General features: G+C 52.5%; 1 protein-coding gene across 2 annotated transcripts in view; it reads left to right on the forward strand.

Annotated features, from left to right (window-relative positions):
- The window catches only part of TRPV3 (transient receptor potential cation channel subfamily V member 3), a 44,015-nt gene that overhangs the window by 17,099 nt on the left and 1,910 nt on the right, over window positions 1-25,006 (forward strand). For both annotated transcript variants that reach the window (XM_064378015.1, XM_064378014.1), the window contains exons 6-15: window positions 3,458-3,598; window positions 5,695-5,975; window positions 9,642-9,818; window positions 11,348-11,506; window positions 12,195-12,296; window positions 13,623-13,696; window positions 17,057-17,222; window positions 18,942-19,008; window positions 21,221-21,495; window positions 24,639-24,751. In XM_064378015.1, coding sequence (XP_064234085.1) covers window positions 3,458-3,598; window positions 5,695-5,975; window positions 9,642-9,818; window positions 11,348-11,506; window positions 12,195-12,296; window positions 13,623-13,696; window positions 17,057-17,222; window positions 18,942-19,008; window positions 21,221-21,495; window positions 24,639-24,751 — 1,555 coding nt within the window. The remainder of the gene's footprint in view (window positions 1-3,457; window positions 3,599-5,694; window positions 5,976-9,641; window positions 9,819-11,347; window positions 11,507-12,194; window positions 12,297-13,622; window positions 13,697-17,056; window positions 17,223-18,941; window positions 19,009-21,220; window positions 21,496-24,638; window positions 24,752-25,006) is intronic.

The raw sequence follows: 25,006 nt of genomic DNA on the forward strand, positions 1-25,006 counted from the left end.
GCTTTTCTGCCCGGGAATCTCCGGACTCTGCACCAAAAACTGGCGCGCTAAGGCACCAGCAAAACCGCCACGCCGGCCACAAGAGTCGCCCTGGCGACACGTGGGGCTCTTCTGCTGGGAATCTCCTGGTCCGTGAGCAACAAATATTCGTCTGAAAGTGTGGCGTCCTCTCGTTCTCTGTGCTTTCACTGGGAGCTAGGAGCCTGAGCTGCTAGTGATCAGCCATCTTGGATCTCTCTCTTAATGTCATTTTAAACCATTTTATCAGAGGCCTTCAGAGTTTTACTTTTTTTTTTTTTTTTTTTTTGAGACGGAATTTTGCTCTTGTTACCCAGGCTGGAGTGCAATGGCGCGATCTCGGCTCACCGCAACCTCCGCCTCCTGGGTTCAGGCAATTCTCCTGCCTCAGCCTCCTGAGTAGCTGGGATTACAGGCACGCGCCACCATGCCCAGCTAATTTTTTGTATTAGTAGAGACGGGGTTTCACCATGTTGACCAGGATGGTCTCGATCTCTTGACCTCGTGATCCACCTGCCTCGGCCTCCCAAAGTGCTGGGATTACAGGCTTGAGCCACCGCGCCCGGCCCGGCCTAACTATTTTTAACTACATCCACATCACATGAATAGAGTTTCATTGTAAAGCAGTCCAGCGTTTTAGATAAGTTTTTGTTAGGGCCTTTACCCATATGCTTTGAGGAGTTTCCTAGGCCTTTGACATATGTGCATGTATATGTGCGCACAGAAAAGGTTTTATTTATTTAACATAAAATAGTATCATACTGTCTGTATTCTACAAGTTGTTTTGTTGTTGTTGTTGTTTAACTATATGTCTTAGAACACTTTTTTTTTTTTTTTTGGAGATGGAGTTTGGCTCTTGTTGCCCAGGCTGGAGTGCAATGGCATGACCTCCGCTCATTGAAACCTCCGCCTCCTGGGTTCAAGCGATTCTCCTGCCTCAGCCTCAGGATTATAGAGAGGGTGCACAAGGTCATAGACAGGAACGTGCACTGCAACATTGTCACAGCAAAACAACTGGAAACACCTGGGATTACAGGCACCTGCCACCATACCCGGCTAATTTTTGTATTTTTAGTAGAGATGGGGTTTCTCCATGTTGGTCAGGCTGGTCTTGAACTCCTGACCTCAAATGATCTGCCCCCCTCGGCCTCCCAAAGTGCTGGGATTACAGGTGTGAGCCACCGCATCCAGCCTTAGAGCACTTCTTATGCCAAAATGTGAAAGTCTAGCTTCTTTCCAGCAGCTTAGTCTGCGCCACGGCTAATTTCACCTCCCCTCCTCCCCGCCACTGGCAGACGGTCGCCAGGTGTTTCCGGTTGTTCTGCTGTGACAATGTCGCAGTGCACGTTCCTGTCTATGACCCTGTGCACAGGTGCACATATATTTTAGAAAATATTTTGCATTGGAACATTTGGGTTCAAACGCATGCACATTTAAAGTTATAATAGTGTCCAGGTATGGTGACTCATGCCTGTAATCCCAGCATTTTGGGAGGCTGAGGTGGGTGGATCACCTGAGGTCAGAAGTTTCAAGACCAACATGGCTAACATGGTAGAACCCCGTCTCTACTAAAAATACAAAAATTAACCGGGCGTGGTGGGTCGTGCTTGTAATCCCAGCTACTCTGGAGGCTGAGGCAGGAGAATCGCTTGAACCCGGGAGGCAGAGGTTGCAGTGAGCCCAGATTGCACCATTGAACTCCAGCCTGGGTGACAGAGCAAGATCCTGTGTCAAAAAAACAAAACAAAACAAAACAACCCCAAACCCAAAAGCCTTTTTGTAAGCCAGTATGTCAGCCTTTTCTTTGTGGTTTCTGCCTTTTGGATCTTGCTTAAAAAGAAGGAAGCTCTTCGGATCTTCCCTACCAAAAAGTTAGTTATTAATTCCTAATTTTTTTTAAAGCTTAGTTCTTTTAATTCACAGCATGGTGGCAGCTCTTTGGGAAATGCTGTTTCTGTTGGTACATGTTGAGACCCTCCCCTCCTCCCAGCCTCTGTCCCCTCCATCTGGAAGTTCTCCGGCCTCTAGCAGGCTGAATGCCTCTCCCTCTGCCATTCCTGCTCAGTCTCCAGCATGCAATTCACTCCCTTGAAGGGCGGGATGCTAGCCTCACCTGGGACACCCTTCTCCCCAGCGATGGTCCTGAGGGTCCTCGGACATCCTGCTTTCTCCACCCTTCGTGTGCCCTCTGCCTCTCCTTAGCTCAGGCCTCCTCATTTCTTTCCCTGGTTTCAGCTGCCTCTAATGCATCCTCCAATTTTGCAGCCTGAGAGATCTGAAAGCACCCAGGCACCAAACTCCAACTTCTGGTCTGGCCAGTTCCCTACTTCAAGGCCTTCTGTGACTTTAGCGCTTAGGATAAGCTCTGCCCTCTCAGCCTGGCTTAGGAGCTGGCCCCGCCCAGCCTCCTAAACTTCTGAGGTCCCAGGTGAGAGCCTCTGGGAAGACCCCGATGCTCTCTGGCTGTGAAGGGCCCTTGCTCTTGGTCCCCCAGCTCCTGCCCCTCTGAATCGTGGCACTTAGTTCTCAGTGGCACTGTGGGCTTTTTTTTTTTTTTTTTTTTTTTGAGATGGAGTCTCGCTCTGCTGGAGTGCAGTGGCACGGTCTCAGCTCACTACAACCTTCACTTCCTGGGTTCAAGCTATTCTCCTGCCTCAGCCTCCCGAATAGTTGGGATTACAGGCGCGCACCACCACGCCCAGCTAATTTTTGTAATTTTAGTAAAGATGCGGTTTCACCACGTTGGCCAGGCTGGTCTCGAACTCCTGACCTCAGGTGATCCACCCACCTCGGCCTCCCAAAGTGCTGGGATGACAGGCGTGAGGCACCTCGCCCAGCCACTGTGGCCTCTTGGGGAAAATCATGGACACTGCGTCTGTGCACCCCTGACCCCCTGAACCCCCGCGCTGGTGCCGGAGCTCGGAGCAGGCGCTCCACAGGCGCTCCTTGGGCCGCGCAAGCCTGAAGGAAGCAAAGAATAAAGCTGGGAGGCCGGGCGCGGTGGCTCAAGCCTGTAATCCCAGCACTTTGGGAGGCCGAGGCGGGTGGATCACGAGGTCAAGAGATCGAGACCATCCTGGTCAACATGGTGAAACCCCGTCTCTACTAATACAAAAAAATTAGCTGGGCATGGTGGCGCGTGCCTGTAATCCCAGCTACTCAGGAGGCTGAGGCAGGAGAATTGCCTGAACCCAGGAGGCGGAGGTTGCGGTGAGCTGAGATCGCGCCATTGCACTCCAGCCTGGGTATCAAGAGCGAAACTCCACCTCAAAAAAAAAAAAAAAAAAAAAAAAAAGCTGGGATTCCCGGTGGCGGGAGACACAGCGAGCAGCCCCGATTTCCCTGTGGTTCGCGGGAGGGTGTGGAGGCCACAGAGGGCGGGCGAGGCGGGCCAGCCCCCTGGCGCTGAGGCTCCCGCGCCCCCGTCCCCGGTCCGCAGGGCAGACGGCGCTGAACATCGCCATCGAGCGGCGGCAGGGGGACATCACGGCGCTGCTCATCGCCGCCGGCGCCGACGTCAACGCCCACGCCAAGGGGGCCTTCTTCAACCCCAAGAACCAGCACGAGGGCTTCTACTTCGGTGGGTGCCGCCCCCGCCCCGCGCCGAGTCTGGGAGGAAGGAGGAGGGAGAGGGAGGAAAGAAGGAGGGAGGAAAGAAGAGGGAAGGAAGAAGGGAGAGGGAGGAAGAGAGGAGGGAGACAGAGGGAAGAAGGAGGGAGAGGGAGGAAGGGAGGAGAAAGGGAGGAGGGAGGAAGGGGGGGGCCGCCTCGCTCTGCACTCCACCCCCACGGTCAAGAGGCTCTGGTGCCCCAGAGGACAGAGTTGGGCCGGGAGGAGGCTGGAGATGTCCATCTGGGAGGACACCAGTGTGGAGCAGAGAAGGAGGGGCTGGGAGGTGGCGGGGAGGAGCCCACATTCCGGGGGTGTTACCTGATGGTCTTAGAAGCATTGTCCTGGACATCCCTCTGAGGGAACAGAGACCTGGGAGGGAGGCCAAGGAGGCAGCCGCATTTTACAGGTGAGGAGACGGTTCTGTGAAGGGGAAGGACTTGCTCCAGCGTAGCAGGGCATTGACTTCGGCGTCCTGGCCTCCAGCTCTGGCCTCTGTGCCGGGGCCCAGTGCCTCTCAGGACTGCAGACAGGGAGTCGAGAGTGAGAGGACCAAACTCCTCTGCTTGACAAGTTACAGAGTCCAAAAGCCACTGGGGTTAGGATGCTCTACGAAAAGAAACGGAAATGCATAATGTAGACAGAGTGAAATCCAGCCGTTTAGAGCACGGTTCTGTTCATTTTCACAGTGTGGACGGTTGGCTAACCACCACTGCAATCAGGACAGGAACCAAGGGCTCTGTCACACCTGAAAGTTCTCTGTGCAACTTTGTTGCAGAGGAGACCCCTCCTCCCATCCAGTCTTGCCTCACTGGGGATCACCCATCTGTTTTCTCTTCTGGGTGTTTTGAAGATGGAGTCTTGCTCTGTTGCCCAGGCTGGTGGAGTGCAGTGGCACAATCTCAGCTCACTGCAACCTCTGCCTCCTGATTCTCACGCCTCAGCCTCCTGAGTAGCTGGGACTATCTGCTGGGTAGTCTTTTTTTAATCAGCAGGACTAGGTAGCCAGCGCTCTGGGCAGCCCTGGGTGTCCTGGTCTGGGTGTCCTGGCAAACAGGGTACTGTCCAGTTCCTAGTGTGTACCATTGCCCTGCACGGAACCTGGTTGGAGCTGGTGTAGTATGACACAAAATGATAAGTGCTCTTCAAAAATGCAAAGTAAAGCTGAGGACAGGAATTAGGAGTTCTGTCTGGGGCAAGAGGGGGATGGATTTAAATTTTATTTATTTATTTATTATTATTTTTGAGACGGAGTCTCCCTCTGTCGTCAAGGCTGGAGTGCAATGGCTTGATCTTGGCTCACAGCAACCTTTGCCTCCCAGGTTCAAGCAATTCTCTTGTCTCAGCCTCCCAAGTAGCTGGGATTACAGGCATGCGCCACCACGCCCGGCTAATTTTTTTGTATTTTTAGTAGCGTTGGGGTTTCTCCATGTTGGTCAGGGTGGTCTCGAACTCCCGACCTCAGGTGATCCGCCTGCCTTGGCCTCCCAAAGTGCTGGGGTTACAGGCGTGACCCACAGCCTTATTTCAATTTTAGTAGAGTTAAACAGTTCAATTTTAAATGGAGTTAAATAGTTTTAAATTCTTTAGTTTTAAATAGAGCCAGTTAGGCCGGATCACTGAAAGGTGACCTTTAAGCAAGCACTTGAAGGAGGTGAGGGACTGGCTGTCTACAAGCAGAGGGAACAGCCAAGCAAAGGCCCCAGGCCAGCCGCGTGTTGGAGGAAGTGGAGGAAAGCCATTGTCCGGGGGAGTGAGTGATGGGAGAGGAGGAGAGGAGGTCAGAGGACACCGGGCTTTGTAGGTGTCGTTGGAACCTGAGCTTTCATTCTGGGGGAGGCGCTAACAGGTTGGTCTGGCTGCTGTGCCCAGCAGGGAGGCCAGTGAGGCTGCACAGTGATGTAGCTTCAGCCTCCCCCACAGAAGCAGGAGATGGGGAGAGGACCAGGGAACCTCACCTGCCGATCCTGCTGAGATAGGATGTGGGTCCCAGTCCTGGGGCTTGAGGATACTGCTTCCGGCCCAAGCCAAGGACCCAGAACCCAGCTTCGGCGCCCTCTCCCCCAGGCGAGACGCCCCTGGCCCTGGCGGCGTGCACCAACCAGCCTGAGATCGTGGAGCTGCTGATGGAGCACGAGCGCACGGACATCGCCTCCCAGGACTCGCGGGGCAATAACATCCTCCACGCCCTGGTGACCGTGGCCGAGGACTTCCAGACGCAGAACGACTTCGTGAAGCGTATGTACGACACGATCCTGCGGCGCAGCGGCAGCTGGGAGCTGGAGACCACGCGCAACAACGACGGCCTCACGCCGCTGCAGCTGGCGGCCAAGATGGGCAAGGCCGAGGTGCGGCCCGGGGCGCGGGGGGGCGGGGCCCGGAGCGCGGGAGGCGGGGCTCGGGGAGCGGTAGGCTGGGCCCGGAGCCCGGGGGGCAGGGCCCGGAGCGCGGGAGGCGGGGCTCGGGGGGCGGTAGGCTGGGCCCGGAGCGCCGGGGGGCGGGGCCCGGAGCGCGGGAGGCGGGGCTCGGGGAGCGGTAGGCTGGGCCCGGAGCCCGGGGGGCGGGGCCCCGGGCACGGGGGGCGGGGTCGGGAGGCACAGCGGCCACTCCCTCAGCCCCAGGGCCCCCGACGGGGGATCCACAGAGCACAGCCGCGGGCTTGGGAAGGTCCCAGCCTGAGGTCCAGAAACGCAGTGGCGGCCGAGGTGGATTTGTTCTGAGGGGCCCCACGGAGCCGGCGCCATGCGGCCTGTGCACCCGATCCCCACATTTCTGTCCCCAATCCGCCCCGTTTCCATCCCTCGTCCTGGAAGGACTGCGCTGGGGGAGCCTGAGGCTGAGGTGACACCGTAGTCCCCGCAGGGCTGAGTGGGTGGCCCTCGGGGACTTCTGTCCCTCATGAGGACGGGAGTTTCAGGACGGCTGCTCCAGCCCGGAACCCATGGGCTGCCATTTCCCAGATGGAGAGACCCCAGCCTGGCTGTCGGGTTGGAACTCTGTGCCACGTCCCCAGCAGAGTGTGGCTGCTTCGGGCCCTTCTTGCCTTGTGTGACGCGGCTGAGAAGTCGAGGCTTAGCTGGGAGCCTTGGTGAAGGCTGGAGCAGGGCTGGGCGGATCTCTTTCAGGGGCTGGCATCGTGGCTGGGCCTCATGTTCTGGGGGACTGATCCTGGGGACCAAGCGTGCTCCTCAGCCTCGCTGTCTCTGCCCTCTGCGAGGAGGCCGTGGCTCCCCGGAAGCCGCAGGAGGACGCTGGAGGGGGGGTGGCTGTTGAGTAATCACAGCGGTGCCAACCTCGGGGTATCCCCTCCCCCCGGTCAGCTACCCTGAGGGCCTTGGTCCTGTCCCAAGTGGCCAGGGCTGGGCCCTACAAGGGCCCTTTTTATTCTTGTGTAAGGGAGGAGGAGCCGGAGAACGGCTTCAACAGAGGAGGGATTGTGTGCCTGCCTTCCCGCGGCTCCTGCCCACCCTCAGGGTTACAGCTTGCCGGGGCTTTGAGGAGTCAGTTTGTGGTTGCAGATGGAGCTTTCTCCAAGGCCAGCTTCCCTGTGTGCCACTGTGGCGTGCGCTGTCCCTGCCACCCCAGCCCAGGGAGGAGGCTTCCTGCATGGAGCATGGCCCCAGGACACCCTTGCTCTCTAGGGGACAGTGTGCCCTCTGTGGCCAGCCTGGTGGAGGCACCTGTATCCTGCTCCCCTCCTCTGTTCCGTGTCCTCTAGACAACTTTTCTGGATTCTGCCTACGTTGCCCACCGTCCTGGGGCTTTTACAGGCTGGAGTGTGGGACAGAGAGACTTGATCTTATCCCTAGGAGCTCTCTGGCTGGGCTCTCATGACAGTTGGGATGGAACCCCCTGGGTCAGCTGAGACCAGGCCTTGGATGCTGTCCTTCCCAGCAGTCCCTTCCTCTTGGGTCTTGAGTTGGTGCCCTAGGAAGCCCATGTCCCCATCCTGGGGTGACCCAGGGCTCAGCTTTCAGAAGTAGGAAGCCAGAGAGCAGCGGCTCTTCGTCCAGCCTGCACTTGGATCCACCAAGGAAGCTTCACAAAATAGGATCCAGGTCCCCCACTAGAGATTTCAAGTTCATTAGCTGATGCTGTGGTTTTTTTTTTTTTTTTTTTTTTTTTTTTTTGAGACAGAGTCTTGCTCTGTTGCCAGGCTAGAGTGCAGTGGTGCGATCTCGGCTCACTGCAACAACCCCGTCTCCTGGTTTCAGGTGATTCTCCTGCCTCAGCCTTCCCAAGTAGCTGGGACTAAGGTGTGCGCCACCATGCTCAGCTAATTTTTGTATTTTTACTAGAGACGGGGGTTTCACCATGTTAGCCAGGATGGTCTCCATCTCTTGACCTTGTGATCCTCCTGCCTTGGCCTCCCAAAGTTCTGGGATTACAGGTATGAGCTGCTGCATGTGGCTTTTTTTTTTTTTTTTTTGAGACAGCCTCACTTCATCACCCAGGCTGGAGTGCAGTGGTGTGATCCCGGCTCCCGGCAACCTCCGTCTCCCAGGTTCAAGCGATTCTCCTGCTTCAGCCTCCCGAGTCTGTGATTATAGGCATGCACCACCACACCCAGCTTATTTTTGTATTTTTGGTAGAGATGGGGTTTCATCATGTTGGCCAGGCTGGTCTCGAACTCCTGACCTCAAGTGACCCACCCGCCTCGGCCTCCCAAAGTGCTGGGATTGCAGGTGTGAGCCATTGCACCCAGCCATGCTGTGGGAATTTGTTTCCCAGTGACCTTAATATGGAGCAGAGTTTCAAAGATCACTGACCTACCAAAGTCCCACGGGCCTCCCTGTAGGGGGTGGTGTCTATCGTCACCACCCGTCTGGCCAGAGTGGTGAACCACAGCTGGAGGGGTCTTGGCTGAGGGTGGGCTGGGGCAGCTGAGAAGACTTCTGGCTTCTCCTCAAGTCCAGAACAAATGGAAACTGGTTCTAAGAAATCATCAGTGTAAACGTCCTTGGGTTCTTGTCGAGTTTAAAAAGAAGAAACTGGGCCGGGTGTGGTGGCTCACGCCTGTAATCCCAGCACTTTGGGAGGCCAAGGCGGGTGGATCACGAGGTCAAGAGATAGAGACCATCCTGGTCAACGTGCTGAAACCCCGTCTCTACTAAAAAAAAAACAAAAAATTAGCTGGGCATGGTGGCGCGTGCCTGTAATCCCAGCTACTCAGGAGGCTGAGGAAGGAGAATTGCCTGAACCCAGGAGGCAGTGAGCCGAGATCACGCCATTGCACTCCAGCCTGGGTAACAAGAGCGAAACTCCATCTCAAAAAAAAAAAAAAAGAAGAAGAAGAAGAAACTGAGGCCAGCACAAGAAGATCCGATGCGAATTTATTCCACTCACGGGCGAGGTTCTGTGGTCCTACAGGAGGTGCCGGAAAAGTCGCACGGACTCCTCGCAGACGTGGGGTTTTATAGGGAGTGGAGGCGTTTGATTGGTTGAGCCCAAGGGGAGTGGGGCCTGGACGGGACAAAATGCTGTCGGTAGGTCCTGGCGGGGCTTCTTTTTCGAGCTCCCGGTGAGGTAGTGGGGGTGTCCAAGCTCCCGGCGAGGGAAGCGGGTGTGTCCAAGCTCCCGGCTAGGGAGGGGGGTGTGTCCGAGCTCCCGGCGTGGGGGGCGGTGTCCAAGCTCCCAGCGAGGGAGCGGGGTGTGCCCGAGCTCCCGGCAAGGCTACCGGCCTCACAATCAGTGCCTGCATTTTTCACTGAACCGGGGCTGCAGCTGGTGTGAGGATTTCAAGCTGATTGTGCAGCTTGCTGCAGCCTGCAGAGAACCTTCACACCTTTTTCCCTGGTATTCTCAACCTCCCACGAGATGGGCACAACAGCAAGCTTCATGCGTGTTCCACAGATAAAGATGGGGCCCCGGGGTCACTGCACCAGGCGCAGAGGCAGGTCTCCACCCATCCTGGGCGGGAGTATCTCCTGGGCCCAGCCTGCCTCTGGCTGGCCCAGCCCTGCCAGCCCCAGCCCCTGTTCTGCAGCTGACGGCTGTGCCTCGTCCCGTCCTAGATCCTGAAGTACATCCTGAGTCGTGAGATCAAGGAGAAGCGGCTCCGAAGCCTGTCCAGGAAGTTCACGGACTGGGCGTACGGACCCGTGTCGTCCTCCCTGTACGACCTCACCAACGTGGACACCACCACGGACAACTCAGTGCTGGAAATCACCGTCTACAACACCAACATCGACGTGGGTCTCCCGGGCAGGCTGGGCAGGGCACCAAGGGCTGGGCCTCAGGCCAGGGGCTCACAGATGCTGGGAAGACCCAGTGCTCCCGGCCCTCCCTGCCGTGTCTGCCTCCCACGCTCATTTGCCTTAGTGGGCAGAGCCAGGCACAGAAGGGAGGCCTGGGACAGATGCTGGGCCCCACTCTTCCTGGTTGACCTTGGAATATACACCTGAGTGGTGGTGATTGGGGGGGGTGTCTTCTGGACCCAGTATCCAGGGCAGTGTGGGTATGGGTGTGGGTGTGAGTGTGGGTGTGGGTGTGGGTGTGGGTGTGTGGGTGTGGATGGGTGTGGGTGTGTGGGTGTGGGTGGGTGTGGATGTGGGTGTGGGTGGGTGTGAGTGTGGGTGGGTGTGGGTGGGTGTGGGTGTGGGTGAAGGGGTGGGTGTAGGTGTGGGTGTGGGTGTGTGGGTGTGAGTGTGGGTGTGGGTGAAGGGGTGGGTGTAGGTGTGGGTATAGGTGGGTGTGGGTGTGGGTGGTGTGAGTGTGGGTGTGGGTGTGGGTGAGGGTGGGTGTGGGTGTGAGTGTGGGTGTGGGTGTGGGTGTGGGTGGGTGTGGGTGAAGGGGTGGTTGGGGCTGATCCTTTACATATTGTCTCTCTCCCACCCCCTGTTGGTGTATATGGCCAGGCTTAGAATGCTCTCTCTCCCAAAAACTGGTCCCAAATGAGGGTCAGAGAGTGCACTGCTGGAGAAATCAGGGGGGCCTTCCTGGAGAAGGCTAGCAGGGAGAGTTTGGTGCAAATGGAGGTGAAGAGAGGAGCAGCTGGATGCTGCCCAGGTTGGCCACTGTCCTGGGGCTTTTATAGGGTTTATAGGCTGGGGTGCGGGACGGAGAGACTTGGCCTTATCCCTAGGAGCTGTCTGCCTGGGCTCTCCTGACCGATGGGATGGGAATCCCCTGGGTCTGGTGAGACCAGGCCTTGGACACTGTCCTCCTCCTGTGAACAGGAGCACCTGTCCACTCTAACAGGTGAAGCGTGTTCAGCTCTTAGGGGAAGCGGGGCAGCAGGCTGGGCCTTCCTCCTTCGTATTTTACCAAGAGTCGTGCTTCCCAGAGTCTCCTGGCGTTGGGTCTTCCCAGAGCCTCACAGCAGCCTGGCTGGCAGGGCAGGGATTGTTCGCAGTTGTATAGGTGAGGAGTCTGAGGCCTAGAGAGGGTCAGGCTGTCCTGAGGTCACACAGCAAAGGAGGAGCAAATTGGGGCTGGAACTGCTGTCACCACCTCCTGCCCACTTCTAGCCTTCACTTTCTGCTGTGCTTCGGGTCCTCCTGCTGGAACTCCGGCTCTGGTGGCCTTTGCTGCCCGAGCACCCTGGGGAGGAGCCTCAGGAGCTGGCATCACCCTCCCAGCATTTGCGGCCAAACCAGTCCACTGGGCGTAATGATGACCCCTTCCGCCAGGGCGGCACTGACTCGGAGCTCCCACGGGCCGTTTGAACTCGGTCCCCCTCCTCCCTCGCCTCCGTGTGACTGCTGGCCTTCCCCCCCAGAACCGGCACGAGATGCTGACTCTGGAGCCGCTGCACACGCTGCTGCGAATGAAGTGGAAGAAGTTTGCCAAGTACATGTTCTTTCTGTCCTTCTGCTTTTACTTCTTCTACAACATCACCCTGACCCTCGTCTCATACTACCGCCCCCGGGAGGAGGAGGTACGTGGGCCCCTTGCAGGGGGAAGAGGGGGCGGTCAGAGCTGGAGCTGCCCCACGTGCAGATGGGGAGACTGAGCCCCAGGGAGGCCAGGGGATTTGGGTGGGCCCCAGTCGTCCTTCACACTTTCTAGGGAACTGAGTTTGTCTCCAGTGCTTGGCTGGGCTAAGGCCCAGGTGCTGAGTCCCAGGTAGACCCATGTTGGGGAAAGTTGGAGAAATCAGACTCAGGCCCTGCCCAGGGTCTCTGTGTAAATATAGAACTGGTCGGGTGTTTCTGCTATGAGGGCTGCAGGAAATGGGAGGGTGCTAAGCGCTCCCTGCCTGCTGGGCCTCGGTTTCCCATCCGTCACGTGGGTCACGGAGCCTCAGCTTTATTGAACTGTGCTGTGAGGCCATGTTGAGTGTCTGGATACAGAGGGTTCTGGAAAGGCTGTTGCAGTAGAGCGTGAGAGTGCTTAGCACGGATTGGATGATACTCCTTGTCGTAGAGATCTGGGCTTCCATCAAGGGTGGGGAGGGTGGGGGTCAGGGAGCGGTTCTTCCTTCTCTCGACCTGTACAGAGATGGGATTTCACGCTGGCCTCTGACCTGGCTTGAGTGTTTTTCCCATGTTTTGGCTGCTCTAGTGTTGGGGCCAGCTCAGCTCTTCTTCCTCCCTATTCTGACAACCCCTCCTCCTTCCTCCCAGGCCCTCCCGCACCCCTTGGCCCTGACCCACAAGATGGGGTGGCTGCAGCTCTTGGGGAGGATGTTTGTGCTCATCTGGGCCACGTGCATCTCTGTGAAAGAGGTGAGTGGCCACTTGACCCTTCTGTACCATCCCTTAAGGCAGGCAGGTGGCAGTGGGCCTGGCCTTCATCCCTGTCTGCTCTGCCATTACAGCTGGGGAGCTTTGGGGAGGCATTTCCTTCCCAAGCCTTAGCTCTCTGAGTTGTAGGAACAAATGAATAAGTCTGGCCTATCATCCCTACTTCATCCATCTACTTCTCTATCCATCTGTCCAACTATCCACCATTTATCTACCCTCCCAGCCCCTCAGTGTCCATCTTCCTCTCCCACCCCCATCACCCATCCGATCACCTGCCCTCTTTCATGGACCCAGCCACTCATTCATCTGTTCACATGCCCACTCATCCTTACCAACCATCCTTCTATCCTTCATCCAACCATCTTTCCATCTCTCCATCCATCCCTCCCTCCCTCCATCCATCCATTCATCCATCCATCCATTTGTCTGTCCGTCCATCCATGTGTCCATCCATCCCTCCCTCCATCCATCCATCCATTCATCCATCCATCCATTTGTCCGTCCATCCATCCATCTGTCCATCCATCCCTCCATCCATCAATTCATCCATCCATCCATTTGTCTGTCTGTCCATCCATCTGTCCATCCATCCCTCCCTCCATCCATCCATTCATCCATCCGTCCGTTTGTCCATCCATCCGTCCGTCCATCTGTCCATCCATCCATCCATTCAATGAATCAACACATATAATCTGAACACCTTCTATTTATGCGTGACCCTGGAGGAGGTGATAGGGATGGGACGAGTTTACCATCTTTGAGTTCACAGCCTGGTGGGGGATATAGTATGGGTACAAATATTAAGACTTGACAGTAGACAAAACAAGACCCTAATCTGGGTTCAGATCAGTGTTCAGAGGAAGGGAGGTGACTTTTATCTGGGGCCAAGGGATGGCAGAGATGCTTGAAGGCAGACATGACACTTATTCTGGTGGAGTAGGATTGGGCATGAGGACCATGGGGACAAGGTCACTACGGGGCGGGTGTGGGGAACAGCATGAGCAAAGGCTCGGAGGCTGGATTTGGGGAATGGAAGGTAGCTGTACATTGTACTGCTTTGCAGGTTCTGGGGTGAGAATGGGGTAAGGAGTGAGGGAGGTGAGATTTGAGGGCGCGCCCACCTTCACCGTGGAGCTGCCTACGCCCCCTCAGGCACAGGCCCCCTTTTATATCCATCACCAGGGCTCGAGCCGGGCCTTTGCACATTCAACCCTCACTGAGTCTCGGTCCTGGGGAAGCACCTCCCGCTCAGCTCCCCCAGCGAGGGCCATGAAGAGGGTGCAGTTTTTCTCTCCTTCCTGGCCTTAGGGTATTGCCATCTTCCTGCTGAGACCCTCGGATCTGCAGTCCATCCTCTCAGATGCCTGGTTTCACTTTGTCTTGTAAGTAGGTCTGGCCCCTTAGTTACCACTTCACAGGCGGGGCTGACGTCCTGTGTGATGGCCGCTGCGTTCCCCTTGAACAGCCATCCCAGGCACTCTGCCACAGGGACACACCAGGGATCTCCTCTCCCTCCTAGCAGGAGACACATGGATGCCAGTGGAGAGGATCAGAAAACTTCAGGGCAGCCAGGCGCGGGGGCTCACACCTGTAATCCCAATACTCTGGGAGGCTGAGGCGGGCGCATCACCTGAGGTCAGGAGTTTGAGACGAGCCTGGCCAACGTGGTGAAACCCCGTCTCTACTAAAAATACAAAAATTAGCTGGACGTGGTGGCACATGCCTGTAGTCCCAGCTACTCGGGCGGCTGGGGCGGGAAGAATCATTTGAACCCAGGAGGCGGAGGTTGCAGTGAGCTGAGATTGCACCACTGCACTCCAGCCTGTGCGACAAGAGCGAGACTCCGTCTCAAAAAAAAAAAAAAAAGAAAGAAAACTTCAGGGCAGTGCCCACCATCTGCTGGTGGCAATGGCCGACTCCACCTGTCACAGAGCTCCTGGCAGAAGGCAGCATGGGGAAGGCAGGAGCAGGCTTAGCGTCCTGTTTAGGTTTTGACAAAGGGATGTTCCAGTCGAATGGGGCCCTAAACCCCCTAGTTACGGGGGCCTAGAAGTTGCTGTTTGAGACCTGGGCAGATCAGGACTGGAAGGTACCTGAGAAATTATTGATCTCGTCTGTAGACACCATCAAAGCTCCCACGGCAGGGAGGTGAGTCACTCAGAGTCACACAAAGCCCCAGCCCATTGATCGTGTTCACTCCAAGCTAGTGCCGGGTTGATGACCGCAGGGCCCTCGGCAGAGAGCCCAGCTCAGCAGCCTCTGCATGAGCTCACATGTAGCTGACATCACGGGCGTGTGTGACCTCTGCCTCTGAATGAACAGAAGTTGATTTAGCATTGCTGCTGTGGAACGGAACAGATTCTGCAGCTTGGAATGAAGAAAATTGAGCTCAAAAGCTCTTTAGACCCTACTCAAGTCTCTCTTCTGAGCATTTGGGAAGCTGGATCTATAGGACCTTGAGTGTTTCCAAATACCTAGGTGTTCTATTAAGTAGGTACCAGCTTTCCAGAGGCGTAAATTGAGTTCTTTATCCCTGAGGGCAGGTGGGGCCCCAGATCCTGCAGGAAATGGATCAGCCAGTACTGCCCCACAATGCAAACCACGTGGGAGGAACTATTATGATTCCAGACAAGATCCATGTACACAGACGCTGGTTTTAGTTAGTGCAGACAAAAAGCGCCAAGGCATTATTTTGCTCTTCACTTTTTTTTTCTTTTTTTTTGAGACAGAGTGTCGCTCTGTCGCCCAGGCTGGAGTGCAGTGGCGCAATCCTGGCTCACTGCAACGTCTGCCTCCCTGGTTCAAGCAATTCTCCTGCCTCAGCCTCCTGAGTAGCTGGGATTACAGGTGCCCGCTACCACCCCTGACTAATTTTTGTATTTTTGATAGAGACGAGGTTTCACCATGTTGACCAGGCTGGTCTCGAACTCCTGACCTCAAGCGATCCGCCCGCCTTGGCCTCCCAAAGTGCTGGGATGACAGGCATGAGCCACCGCGCTCGGCCTCTTCTGCTTCTTGTTTTGTTAGTGTAGAGGAAGGAGTTGACATTCTTCTTCATTTCATTCTGAAAAGCAGTTGATCAATCAGATGGTTTTTCTTACAACCTTGCCTGTGTCGTCACTTTGGTTAACTATGTTATAACTTTGGAAACTGCCTAATGTTATAAGTAAGACAATGTTTGTATCTAGATGTCTGCATCACGGATAGTGTGTGGGCTGTGTAGTAGATTTTGATTTTGTATGTTTGGGATATATTGTACTTAAAAACATTTTAATTGTGGGCCGGGCACAATGACTCACACCTATAATCCTGGCACTTTGGGAAGCCTGAGGTCAGGAGTTCGAGACCAGCCTGGCAAAACCTTGTCTCTCTACAAAAAATATGTCTCTCTCCAAAAAAGCTGTGTGTAGTGGCATGCACAGCTACTTGGGAGGCTGAGGCGGGAGAATCGCTTGAACCCTGGAGGCAGAGGTTGCAGTGAGCTGAGATCATGCCACTGCACTCCAGCCTGGGTGATAGAGGGAGACTCCATCTCAAAAAAAAAAAAAAATTAATTGTGGTGAAATACACATAACATAAAGTTACCATCATAACCATTGTTTAAGCGTGCAAATCAATACTGTGAAGTACATTGTTGGGCCGTCAGTGTCGAGAACTCTTTTCGTCCTGCAAAACTGAAACTCCACACCTATTAATCAACAGCCCCTACTCCTCTCCTTCCTGCCCCCCCCACCCCCAGAATCACCATTCTTCCTTCTTTCCCTGTGAATTGGACTATTTTAGGTACCTCATATGTGGAGTCATATAGTACTTGTTTTTTTTTTAGGATTAGCTTATTTCACTTATCATGTATCATACTTTAAAGAGATTTGAGGCCGGGAGCAGTGGCTCATGCCTGTAATCCCAGCACTTTGGGAGGCCGAGACAGGTGGGTCACCTGAGGTCAGAAGTTCGAGACTAGCCTAGCCAACATGATGAAACCCCGTCACTACTAAAATACAAAAACTAGCTGGACGTGGTGCTGCACGCCTGTAATTCCAGCTACTCAGGAGACTGAGGCAAGAGAATTGCTTGAATCCGGGAGGCAGACGTTGCAGTGAGCAGAGATTATGCCACTGCACCCCAGCCTGGGCAACAGAGTGAGACTCAATCTCCCAAGCACACAGAAAGATTTAAAAAGTAGGGTTTGGGGGACTTTTGTTGTGATTGGCTTATAAGTATAGATGTTGGCAGTTTTTGTCATTTTGGTTAAAAATGCAGTGCCACATCTTTGGTCTACTCTAGAAATTCTCAAATCAATGTGGGAATCAGAAATTCTGTGGGTGACTTAGATTATTTTTCTACATATTTTTTATTTGTAGAGACAAGGCCTGAAGCACTCCTCCCACCTCGGCTTTCCAAAGTGTTGGGATTACAGGCGTGAGCCACTACACCCGGTCCATGTGGGTAACTTAAAAAATACATGACCTCCTGGGCTGTACCCTAGAACCTTCTGCAGCCCTGTGGATTTGTTTTTTTTTTTTTAAGTCCCGGTCAGCTGTGACTGGCCTTTGGTGATGCTTCTACAGGCTGAATTCTACGGTGGCTGCATGGATCTGGGGCAGCCTGATACCCGTCTCTTCAGTGCCCGTCACCGGGATGACTGTTCGGGAGGTGTAGGGGAGGTTTGGGGATTTGCATGTCTTTGTCCTGATGCTGAGAAGTAGTAAGTAAGGCTGGTGTCTCCTGTGTCTCCTGAACAGTTTTATCCAAGCTGTGCTTGTGATACTGTCTGTCTTCTTGTACTTGTTTGCCTACAAAGAGTACCTCGCCTGCCTCGTGCTGGCCATGGCCCTGGGCTGGGCAAATATGCTCTACTACACGCGGGGATTCCAGTCCATGGGCATGTACAGCGTCATGATCCAGAAGGTGCGTTGGGAGCCGCGCCAGCGGGAGGGCCCTCAGAGGATGGCCACTTTTCAGATGGGGACACTGGGATCTGCAGAGGCAGAGGGGCTGACCGAGGGGCGGCCACTGCTCTTTTTCCCGAATGCCGTGGTCTCCCTTTGCTTTTAGACAGGCTTTAGGCGTCCAGACCTTAAATCCCTCGGGCTTGTGGAGCACTGGGGAGGGGATGCTTTGTGGAGGAATGTTCTCACCCCCGGGCAGTGGCGTGCTGGTAAACATTTAACAACCACTCTGTGTGTGTGTGTGTGCGCGTGTGTGTGTGTGTGTAGGTGGAATATGTATATATAGGTGTGTGTATGTATACACATACACTTATCATACATTTTACTATTAAAGGATGTGTATCATGCAATTTGCAAATAATGAAAATATACAATACAGTTTATTGTAAATTCCACGTAGCCAGTTGAGTCTTAGAATAATTTGTTGCTTTTTTTTTTTTTTGAGACTGAGTCTTGCTCTGTTCCCCAGGCTGGAGTGCGGTGGCCCAGTCTCAGCTCAGTGCAACCTCCTCCTCCCAGATTCAAGTGATTCTCCCGCCTCAGCCTCCTGAGTAGCTGAAATTATAGGCGTGCGCCACCACGCCTGGCTAATTTTTGTATTTTTAGTAGAGATGGGGTTTCACCACGTTGGTGGCCTTGAACTCCTAACTTCAGGTGATCTGCCTGCCTTGGCCTCCCAAAGTGCTGGGATTACAGGCGTGAGCCACTGCACCTGGCTTATTTGTTGCTTTTTATTGGATTCTAGTTTTTGTCATCAACCTTTAGTTGCAATTGACAGAAGAGCGCTGTTCAGACATGAATGTTGGTTGCTGTTCTTCTTTATAAGCAGTGATTAAAGTGAAACAGTTAAGATTTATGGCGAACTTTACTTGTTTATCAATGATGTGAGCAACTTCTTTGCAAACGCTGGAAGAATATTTTATTGATATGTGTGTGCTGTACACAGTGTAAAGGCTGCAGACAGAACAGATTTAAAAATGTGATCTGGATTAACACTTTCTCAATCACTGTCCTAAGGATTGAGCCACTGTGCCTGGCCTGTCTTTTTTAAAAAATGTAACTTATTTAATTGTAAGTTTATACGGTTTAATTTTTTTTTTGCAATGCAAGGATTTGATATAGGTATATATTGTGAAATGATTTCCAATTTCAATTAGTTAACACACCTATCACCTTACATAGTTGCTATTTCTTTGTGTGCCTTGAGAACATTTATGATCTATTCTCTTAGCAGATTTCCAGCACACAGCACAGTGTTGCTGACTATAGTCATCGTGCTGTACATTAAATCCCTAGAACTTACTCATCTTCGAACTGAAAGTTTGATTTAGTTCCGAGTAATGGCTGTGTTTAAAAACCAGCTCACAGGCTTCAGGAAAATTTAACTATCGGCTCTTGTGAGCTGTTCTGAGCTGGCTCCAGCATGCCACTGCCCCCAGGAAGTGTAAGGATTCCAGATGTGAGAACCTGTGGTGAAAGGTACAGGGCAGATGACAGGGAGAAGAGAACCTGGGGCTGAGCCTTGGAGCAACAGGAAGATTTGGCTGGGGGAGGGGAGAGTGGCCCACATGAAGGGACGGTTAGAGTGGGGGCTGGGAGAGGGTGGAAAACAGGAAGATCAAGGTACGGTGAATATGTGCTTGCACCTTACGCTGGAATTCTGTTTCTTTCTTTGTAGGTCATTTTGCATGATGTTCTGAAGTTCTTGTTCGTATATATTGTTTTTTTGCTTGGATTTGGAGTAGGTAATTGATTTGTAAATAGTAGTAACTCCCACATTCGTAAACACTTTATTCAGATGTCAAAATGACAAAGTGCATGGTGGCCTCGGCAGCACTTACATCAGCTATCAGTGGGGCACTTTCCATGCTTGCCATTTTCCAAGAATTTTCCAAGAATCCATTCATCCATCCATCCACCTAATCATCCATCCATGTATCCATCCATCTAATCATCCATCCGTCTATCTAATCATCCATTCATCCATCCATCCATCTAATTATCCATCCATCTAATCATTCATTCATCCATCCATCTAATCATCCATCCATCCATCTAATCATCCATCCATCCATCTAATCATCCATCCATCCAATCATCCATCCATCCATCCATCTAATCATCCATTCATCCATCCATCCATCCATCTAATTATCCATCCATCCATCCATCTAATCATCCATTCATCCATCCATCCATCTAATTATCCATGCATCTAATCATTCATTCATCCATCCATCCATCTAATCATCCATCCATCCATCCATCCATCCTTCCATCCATCCATCTAATTATCCATCTCAACAACTTGATCAAGGGGGTCATCACCCTGATCATCAGGTACCTGAAGCGTAGAGACTCCAGGGTTCAGACCAGGCCAGCCACTCGTAATCCAACTTTGCCAAGTGGTATATACTTCCTGCTTTCCCATCCATTGCTCATGACCTAAGAGGTTCTGCAAGTGTTTTCAACCTCATTTCACAGATGGGGAAACTAAAGTCCACAGAAACTCGACTGATGGTCTTTGCAAAACAGGAGCAAAGGAATGCACGGAGATAACTTCCTTTGGCTTTCACATTGTGTTACTCTCACAGTTTGCTTTAGACAACTGTGAGAGCCTCTGGTCTGCTGGGACCAGGAAGGAGCCCCCTCTTAAAATCTTTCCATTTACAACAGAGGGAACATCACAATCTGGTTGTATTTCTAACCTCTGCATAGAGGTATAGTTTTCCCCGACATACCAGTTGCTTTTTTTTTCTTCAGTGACCATTGACATTTGAAATTAGGCAGCTGTTTCCATCTGTCTGGTACCTTTTCTGGGTCACGATTTGCTTATTTATTTGCTCCCTCACCTGCTTGTTTATTCATCCATCTATTTACTTACTCATTTAATTTACTCATCTGTCCATCCATCCATTCATCCATCTAATCATCCATCCATGCATCCATCTAATTAACCATCCATTCACCTAATCATCCATCCATCCATCCATCCAATTGTCCATCCATCCATTCATCCATCCATCCATCCATCCATCCACCTAATCATCCATCCATTCATCCATCTGTCTATCTAATCATCCATCCATCTATCCATCCATCTAATCATCCATCCATCCATCTAATCATCCATCCACCCACCCATTCATCCATCTAATCATCCATCCATCCACCCACCCATCCATCCATCTAATCATCCATCCATCTAATCATTCATCCATCCATCCATTCATCCATCTAATCATCTATCCATCCATCCATATAATTAACCATCCATCCATCTAATCATCCATCCATTCATCCATCCATCCATCTAATCATCTATCCATCCATTCATCTAATCATCCATTCATCCATCCATCTATCTAATATCCATCCATCCATCTAATCATCCATCCATCCATCTAATCGTCCATCCATCCATCTAATCATCCATCCATCCATCCATCCATCTATCTATCTAATCATCCATCCATCCATCAATCTATCCATCCATTCAGCAGTGAACCTCTACTGTGGTGTGTTGGAAAGAAGGGAAATGTGAGCCTAGTCCTGCTCATGAGGAGCTCATAACAGAGCATTAGGAGGAGACTCAGGATCTTACAGCTTTGAGGGAGGTGACCCAGACTAGAGGAAGTCAGGAGCTCAAAGACAAGCTGGGAATCCAGGGACACACACATGGATTATAATTAGCAGCTCTGCAAAGCTGCAAGTGATCAAGGGCAGACTAGGGGTTAGAGGAAGGAGAGAAGACTCTGGGCTTTGTTAGGCAGAGGACTTTCTGCAGGAGGCCAGGGCAGATGCACCAGCCTGATGAGACTTTGGGAGGATGTGAAGCTGGAGATGATTAATGGCCAGAGGGAAGGAGGCAGCAGGCTTGTTGTGTGGGCAAATACATGCAAGCTTGTAATTTGCCAGACGGAGAGCTGAGGAGAGCACTCTGTTATGTTCCCCTAGCCCTGGCCTCACTGATCGAGAAGTGTCCCAAAGACAACAAGGACTGCAGCTCCTATGGCAGCTTCAGCGATGCAGTGCTGGAACTCTTCAAGCTCACCATAGGCCTGGGTGACCTGAACATCCAGCAGAACTCCAAGTATCCCATTCTCTTTCTGTTCCTGCTCATCACCTACGTCATCCTCACTTTCGTTCTGCTCCTCAACATGCTCATTGCCTTGATGGGAGAGACCGTGGAGAATGTCTCCAAGGAGAGCGAGCGCATCTGGCGCCTGCAGGTGAGTCTAGGCAGAGACCCCAGTGTGGGGGCCTCCCCGGGACTCAGTTCAGCACATGGTCATTGACTACCATCAGCACCCATCTAATCATCCATCCATTCATCCATCTATCCATCCATTCAATCATCATCTATCCATCCATCCATCCATCCAATCATCCATCCATCTACTCATACATCCATCTATCCACCCATCTAATCATCCATCCATCCATCCATCTACCCATCTAATCATCCATCCATCCATCCAATCATCCATCCATCCATCCAATCATCCATTCATCCAATCATCCATCCATCCATCCATCCACCCATCTAATCCATCCATCCATCCATCCATCCATTCAATCATCCATTCATCCATTCAGTCATCATCCATCCATCCATCCATCCATCCAATCATCTATCCATCTAATCATCCATCCATCTGTCCACCCATCTAATCATCCATCCATCCATCCACCCATCCATCCATCCATCCAATCATCTATCCATCTAATCATCCATCCATCTATCCATCCATCCATCCATCCATCCATCCATCCATCCATCCAATCATCCATCCATCCAATCATCCACCCATCTAATCATCCATCCATCTATCCATTCATCCATCTATCCATCCATCCAATCATCCATCCATTCAATCATCCATTCATCCAATCATCCATCCATCCATCCAATCATCCATCCATCTAATCATCCATCCATCTATCCATCCATCCAATCATCCATCCATCCATCCATCCAATCATCCATCCATCCAATCATCCATCCATCTATCCATCCATCCAATCATCCATCCATCTATCCATCCATCCAATCATCCATCCATCCATCCATCCAATCATCCATTCATCCAAACATCCATCCATCCATCCATCCATCCAATCATCCATCCATCTAATCATCCATCCATCTATCCATCCATCCATCCATCCAGTCATCATCTATCCATCTATCCATCCATCCATCCATCCATCCATCCATCCAGCAGTGATCCTCTACTATGGTTTGTTCTCAGATCTGGGATGGGGTCTGAGAATCTGCATAAGCTCCGCAGTGTTTGTTCAGGTTTGAGGAAGCTTTAGCCTATGTTCTTTGAGTGTAGGGTCTAGGAGGTGTGGCTGTGCAACAGCATGTGTAGAAAAACTCAGGCTTATAAGGGTGCTCTCTTCAGGGTTGACTGTGTGATGTGTGGATGTTGAAGTATGACCTTAGGTTACATGTATGGCGTCCAGGACAATGGAGGTGACAGTTCTGCTCTATTTCATCCTGGCCTTAACACTTTTTACGTGCTGAGGAAACCAGTACATAGGATGGGTCCAGAGGTGGTAACCAGGTTTGGGAGAGGACTGGAGACTGTCTTAAGAAATGGTTGTTGGCAGCCGGGTATGGTGGCTGACCCCTGTAATACCAGCACTTTGGAAGGCTGAGGCAGGTGGATCACCTGAGGTCAAGAGTTTGAGACCACCTTGGCCAACATGGTGAAACCTCATCTCTACTAAAAATACAAAAACTAGCCAGGTGTGGTAGTGTGGGCTTGTAATCCCAGCTACCCTAGAGTTTGAGGCAGGAGAATTGCTTGAACCCAAGGGGTGGAGGTTGCAATGAGTCGAGATCGTGCCATTGCACTCCAGCCTGAATGACAGAGCAAAAACTCTGTCTCAAAAGGGGAAAAAAAAAAAAAAGAAACGGTTGTTGGAACTAGGTTTGAAAAAGGTGAGAGTTCCTTCAGATATCTGCAGAGCAGCCTGTGGAAGAGGGAGCAGACCCCTTCCGTGGTCCCGGGAGGCAGGTGTACATGGGGCACTGCAGGGAGAAAAGCTTTTGTGTAACCCATTTCTCATTATTAAGGCCCTCCTTTTTTTTTTTTTTTTTTTTTTTTTTGAGACAGGGTCTCGCCCTGTCACCCAGGCTGGAGAGCAGTGGTGCGATCTCAGCTCACTGCAACCTCCGCCTCCCAGGCTCAAGCGATTCTCCCACCTCAGCCTCCCAAGTAGCTGGGACTACAGGCATGTGCCACCACGCCTGGTTCATTTTTGTATTTTTGGTAGAGATGGGGTTTCACCATGTTTCTAGACTGGTCTTGAACTCCTGAGCTCAGGTGGTCCGTCCGCCTCTGCCTCAAAGTGCTGGGATTACAGGCATGAGCCACCTCGCCTGCCTATTAAGGACCTCTTAATTGGATTGTTGATATTGTTGAAGAGAGACTGGGAAAACAAGGAGTACAGTGTCTAGGACAATGCAGAGGGGATTCAAAGCTTGGAAGGGGGTGGGACTAAATGGTATTTGAACCGTCCCCTACCGTGGGATTCCAGGATCCAGCACTTTCCGATAGGAAGCTCCTGCTTTTGGAAATATTATTTATATCTGGCGCCCGGGCTGGAGCGCAATGGCAGAACCTCAGCTCACTGCAACCTCTGCCCCTGCCTCACAGGGTTCAAGTGATTTTCCTGCCTCAGCCTCCCAAGTAGTTGTGATTACACCCAACACCATGCCTGGCTAATTTTTGTGTTTTTAGTAGAGACAGGGTTTTGCCATGCTGGCCAGGCTGGTCTCTAACTCCTGACCTCAGGTGATCTGCCCGCCTCAGCCTCCCAAAGTGCTGGGATTACGGGTGTGAACTACCACGCCTGGCCTGCTTTTTTGTCTTTGAATCTGTAGATGAGCCAAACCCTTGGGATCTATGCATTAAGCATGGGGCACGGGTGAAGTGGGTGCCCTGGCGGCGTGTGTGCTCTTGTGAGCGGTTGTGAGTGTGCCTGCATACTCTGTAAAGTGGGCGCCCTGGCGGCGTGTGTGCTCTTGTGAGCGGTTGTGAGTGTGCCTGCATACTCTGTAAAGTGGGCGCCCTGGCGGCGTGTGTGCTCTTGTGTGTGGTTGTGAGTGTGCCTGCATACTCTGTAGAGTGGGCACCCCGGTGGTGTGTGTGCTGTTGTGTGCGGTTGTGAGTGTGTGCCCTGGCTGTGTGTGTGCTCTTGTGAGCAGTTGTGAGTGTGCCTGCATACTCTGTAGAGTGGGCACCCTGGTGGTGTGTATGCTGTTTTGTGCGGTTGTGTGTGTGTGCCCTGGCTGTGTGTGTGCTCTTGTGAGCAGTTGTGAGTGTGCCTGCATACTCCGTAGGCTTGCTTATGTCCCCAGAGAGCCAGGACCATCTTGGAGTTTGAGAAAATGTTACCAGAATGGCTGAGGAGCAGATTCCGGATGGGGGAGATGTGTAAAGTGGCCGAGGAAGATTTCCGACTGTGTTTGCGGTAACAGAGGGCCCTGGGGTGGTGGGCTTTGGGGTGGGTAGAGAGGGACAGGTCAGCTTGCTCACCATAACCACAGCTACCTTCTGTCCCGGGGCCTCTTGGAGGAAGGAATTTGTTTATGGGGTTGCAGGGCCTGGGATGGGGGTTCCCGAGCTCCAGAAAGGAAGGGAAGGAGACTGGCAGCAGAGGGTCCCCTCTCTGCTTTTCTGGAGGTGCCTCCAGGGTCTCTGTCCATTCACTATCTGGTGTAGGGGA

The sequence above is a fragment of the Aotus nancymaae genome, unplaced genomic scaffold, assembly GCF_030222135.1.
Source record: "Aotus nancymaae isolate 86718 unplaced genomic scaffold, 86718_ANA_hifiasm-v0.15.2.pri h1tg000018l, whole genome shotgun sequence".
In the NCBI taxonomy this organism is placed as follows: Eukaryota; Metazoa; Chordata; class Mammalia; order Primates; family Aotidae; genus Aotus; species Aotus nancymaae.